Below are 4955 nucleotides of genomic sequence, written 5' to 3'. Positions count from 1 at the left end.
TCCTATATCCTGTCATTATCAAATCTTAGTTAGTATAAATTTTTGAGTATTAATCCTTATCAGTTTCAATTCTAAAATGGAAAATAAGGGCAAAAAATAAAATAAAATAAAATGCCATTTGTCATAGGACCACATTGTAGAAATTTGGACAAATAAAAATGTAAAGAACCCGACTGAATGAACAAACAACTGATTGAACCCAAACTCTTTTCATTCACAGCTAGTTACAAAATACAAACTTTTTCCTGGAGAATTATTTGGCAAGAGAATAGAAAATTGTTGGCAAACACGAGTAAGAATAGCCTACGAACTTAGAAGATACAAACACACTTCTCAGTTTAATCAGAATCTGATGTTATGCTCTGTATTTGTATAAAATATAAAGACATAGCTTGACATATGTATTTGTATGGAATAAAGTCGGAATGGGATACAAGAGAGAATAAAAACAAATCAAGAAAACTGAAGATGAGGCCAAAAGAGGCTTCACTTAGTGACCATCACTGACGTCACTGATCTAATCTAAGAGGTTCCTTTTGAGGATTTAATATCTGAATCAAAGTTCTCTTAATAAATGAGAAAAAAAGATGGGAAACAAAACAGCATGACAACTGAGAACTGTATATTTACACATTTATAACAGGTTAAACCAACCTTTTTATGTATAACAAGATTTTTTGGAGGGACACAAGATACATACATCAAATGGTAGAGATACAAAGGGCAGTTCTATGCCATTTTGAAGTTGAAAAGATGAGGGAAAATTTTGCGGGAGCTGAATGAATCATCACTGCTTCTTTCTTCTTATCTTCAAAGAATTTCTCGTGAAAATTTGGTTTAAACTTGTTTCACCTACTGCTTACCTTCAGGGACTTCTTTTATTGTCATGTCTACCATTTCGACTGCACTAAAACCTCCATCATCGGTGGCAATGGTTGATTGGGATTCAAGTCCAGACCCTGCTTGTATTTCCTTTAACATTGCCATGACTTGAATCATTGTGGGTCGTCTCCAATGTCGATCATCCAAGCAAGCACAAGCAACCTTTAAGTGTTGTAAAAGCTCAATCCCAAGCCTTGTGTTCTCTTTCATGAGCTCTGGATCAAAGACATCACTTATTCTAAGTTTCGCGTGCTGTTTCACCCACCCCACAAGATTGTTATCACCGAAATCAGCAGAATCTGTAGGCCTTTTCCCTGTTAACAACTCAAGCAAAACTACACCGTAACTGTAAACATCACCTTTCATGGAACATCTAAAGCTCTGGTAGTATTCAGGAGGAACATAGCCAGGAGTACCAGCTAATGCGCTGACACTCAAATGTGTATCCATTGCACTCATAAGCCTTGCCATCCCAAAATCTGAGACTCTTGAATCCAAATTCTGATCGAGCAGAACATTGCTTGATTTCATATCTCTATGAATTATACGAGGACTGCAATTATGGTGAAGAAACGCCAGACCTCTTGCAGCTCCAATGGCAATCTTTCTCCTTGCTGCCCAATTCAGTTTGATTCCAGCTTTCTTTTGATCATGTAAAACATCCTCTAAGCTTCCATACTTCATGTACTCGTAAACTAGAAGCCGTTCTTCTCCCACCTTACAGTAACCCAAGAGAGGAACAAGGTTCCGGTGCTTGATCTTCCCAATGGTTTCCATTTCTGCAGTGAATTCTCGGTCACCCTGTCCACTGATATGTATTAGTTTCTTGATTGCAACAACACTCCCGTCTTTCAGTTGCGCCTTGTATACATCACCAAAACCACCAGAGCCAATAAGGCTGTCATTATGGAAGCCATTAGTGGCTTCAAGAAGATCAGCAAAGGTGAGCTTCCGTAGGGGCTTCTCAAATGTAGCCAGGTTTATGCTCGATGCTTCTCGTGCACTGGTTAGCTTCCAATTGGTATTTGCAGTGCCTGAGTGGGAATGACTGTCCATATAAACATCAAGAGCAGAATCCTTCTTCTTCCTTCTTTTCTTTTTCTCTACAACAGCTATGATCAAACCAAAGATGCAGAAGAGAGAAAACAACAATCCCATTGCCACACTCCCTGCAAGAGAAGCTTGTCTGCGATGGGACTTTTGATGCTCAGAATTTGAAGCAGCCGCTGGATCTCTTCCACAGGGAGGAAGAGGGACCCCACAGAGACCTGAATTATTAAGGAAATCATTAGCTGGAAATGTTTCCAGCTGACCCATTTCAGGAATCATGCCAGAGAGAAGGTTGTTTGACAGATTAATCTCACTGAGCATCGTTATGCGAGTCATGGATTGTGGAATTGATCCTACCAGCTGGTTGTAGGAAAGATCAAGAATGCCAAGATACTTTAAGTTTCCAATTTCTAGAGGGATGGTTCCGAAGATATTGTTGTGGCCCAAATTCAAGATAAAGAGATACGACATTGTGCCAATCTCCTTCGGAATTGTTCCTGACAGCAAATTGTATGAAAGATCAAGAAAAATCATAGAACCATTATTGTTGAATGTGGGTTGTGTGTGACCTCCATAGACTCTCGTAAAGTTGCAAGGGTTCCTAGTGGAAATTCTATCCAACTGTTCCTGTCTAATTCCTGCAAATTCTAGTAAATTTCCTGACCCGTGGCACTCTTTGCTTCCATCATTCTTGATGTACATATACATCTTCCCAGCAATAAAATTGACAGCAATTTTACCAGATTGTTTGAACAGCACAGGAGGGATAGTCCCATTCAAGTTATTAGTATTAAGATCCAACCATATCAAGCTTTGACAATCTCCAAGCTCTGGTGGGATTCTTCCATAGAAGGAGTTATTGCTGAGTTTGAGAATTGCAAGACTGGAAAGTTTGCCAAGCCAAGCAGGAATCTCACCAGTAAAATGGTTGTTGGACAATGAAATCCAATTCAACTTGGTACAGTTTCTTAGACCAGAAGGTATTGTTCCTGTCAACTCATTGAAGTCAAGAATCAACGTCTCAAGTGTCTGAATGTAAGTTAGCTCATGAGGGATTTCTCCATGGAGCTGGTTCAACCAAAGCTTCAAATCCTGAAGCTTGGAGAGAGAACCCAAGCTGGGAGGAATTATTCCCGTGAGGTAATTGAAGCTCAAATGGAGTGAAACGAGCTGAGAACAGTTACTGAGACTAGCAGGAATCGACCCAGTTAAGATATTGTTTTGCAAATACAGAACTTGTAACCTGTTTGTCGGATTTTCACACAAAGAAGCAGGAATAGACCCTGAAAAATAATTTGAACAGAGATCTAAAACCTCCAGGTTGGAAAGACTAGACAAAGACTCAGGTAAAGAACCCGATAAATAATTAAAAGCTAAACCAAGCTCCTTCAAGGAACTCATATTCTGGAATATCTCAATGGGCAGTTTACCTGTGAAGTTGTTACTAGATACATCAAAGGACTCCAAAGAAGTGCAAGAACCAAAGCCACTGGGAATCATACCAGAAAGATTATTTGAAGAAAGATCCAGCTCAACAAGACCTGAACAAGCTTCTGTGAGATACAAAGGAATCTCTCCTTGAAACTTATTTGCAGCTAAATAAAGACGCAGTAAATTAGAAGTTGGCAAAGCTGGAATCGGACCGGAAAACTGGTTGTTTGATAGATTCAAGAAGTTTAAGTTCGCACATGAAGAAATTGCGCGAGAAATGTCACCCGAAAACTTGTTCCCAGAGACATCAAGATGTTCTAAAGCTACGCAGTCTCCAAATGAAGGAGTCCCCATTGAAAAATTGTTGGATGAAAGATCCAAAAACTGCAGATTTTTGCAATTTGAGACATTTATTTCACCATTAATCTTGTTTCCTTTCACAGCCAAGACCTTTAACTCACTGCAACCACCATAAAGAATCCAAGGAACCACGTTTCCACCAGAAATCTTGCTGAAAGAAAGATCAAGAACTTCCAAACTTAGCTGCAAACCCCTGGATTCTTTACCTGAAAACTCAAGACTATTGCTTGATAAATTGAGTATCTTCAAGTTTGAGCAAGAACCCAAGTTGGAAACAGTTGATAGAGGACCAGACAAGAAGTTTTGCGATAGATCTAAGGTGGTTAACAGGGAGCTACACTTGGATCCAGAAGGGAATGAAATGTTGCCAGAGATGTTGGCTTTTAACAAAGAAAGGGATTCCAAGTTTTCAAGCGCTAAAAGGAAGGCAGCAACAAAGTGAAAATCCGTGCTTAAGGTGTAACTGAGTCGAATAGATGAAACTTTGGAGTCTTGACATCTTACACCTTCGAAGCTACAAGGGTCTTGGTTAGGAAGCCATCTTTGAAGAAGAGATGGGTTAGGCAAGCTGGCTTTGAAGTTGAGCAGTAGCTGAGAATCTTTGTTGTTAGCAGAAGAAGAAGAAGCAGCAGAAGCAGCAGCTGCTTCAAGGGAGATGAGAAAGGTGGTGGTGAAGGTGAGAGTGAGAAGAGAAACGTATGTTCTCGAGGCAAAGAAAGGTCTCATTTTTGTGGGAAATTTATTTTTTTGGATAAGAAAGAAGGTGTTTAGGGTTTGAACCCTGCTGGAGAGAAAAGAGAGAGCTTTGAGCTCTGGACTTAGAGAGAAAAAAATATAGAGAAAGGTTTGGTTTTTTCTATTGTTTTCCTACTTTTGTTTTCGGTTTGGCATTGGATTATTGAAAGAAGGAAATAGAAAGAGACAGTCAAAAGACAGAGCAAGGGTGGTAAGAAGGGTATTTATCAAGTGGGGAAGCGGCCAGCCACAGCTGTTGCTCACATGCCATGTGACACTCTCTCTTTCTTGAGGAAGCTCCATTCTTTAACAAATAGATAAATAAATAAATTCCTAATTTAACAATTTAATAATAATTAAATAATACGTTTGTCTCCAGATGGGTGATTAAGTGCATGAGATTAGGGGATGAATCAATATTTAATCTTCTACTTATAATAAACTTCTTTTTTCTTTCAGTATCTTTCTGTTTGTTTCTTGAGATAAAAGCCGGTTTT

The 4955-nt window shown here is 39.2% G+C and overlaps 1 protein-coding gene across 1 annotated transcript; it reads right to left on the bottom strand.

Moving 5' to 3' along the window:
- Positions 1-519: 519 nt before the first annotated feature.
- On the bottom strand, positions 520-4586 carry LOC111316100 (protein BRASSINOSTEROID INSENSITIVE 1-like). The gene is made up of 2 exons (XM_022918114.2): positions 3363-4586; positions 520-3215 (listed from the first exon to the last, which is right to left on the bottom strand). Exons 1-2 carry the CDS (start codon positions 4447-4449, stop codon positions 853-855), a joined length of 3450 nt encoding a protein of 1149 aa, XP_022773849.1. The 5' UTR covers positions 4450-4586; the 3' UTR covers positions 520-852.
- Positions 4587-4955: the final 369 nt, after the last annotated feature.

Source organism: Durio zibethinus, chromosome 24 (assembly GCF_047325235.1).
Source record: "Durio zibethinus cultivar Kanyao isolate XHJ-2024 chromosome 24, ASM4732523v1, whole genome shotgun sequence".
NCBI lineage: Eukaryota > Viridiplantae > Streptophyta > Magnoliopsida > Malvales > Malvaceae > Durio > Durio zibethinus.
Note: the sequence above shows the minus strand (reverse complement) of the source record. Positions and strands in the feature narration are given on the sequence as shown.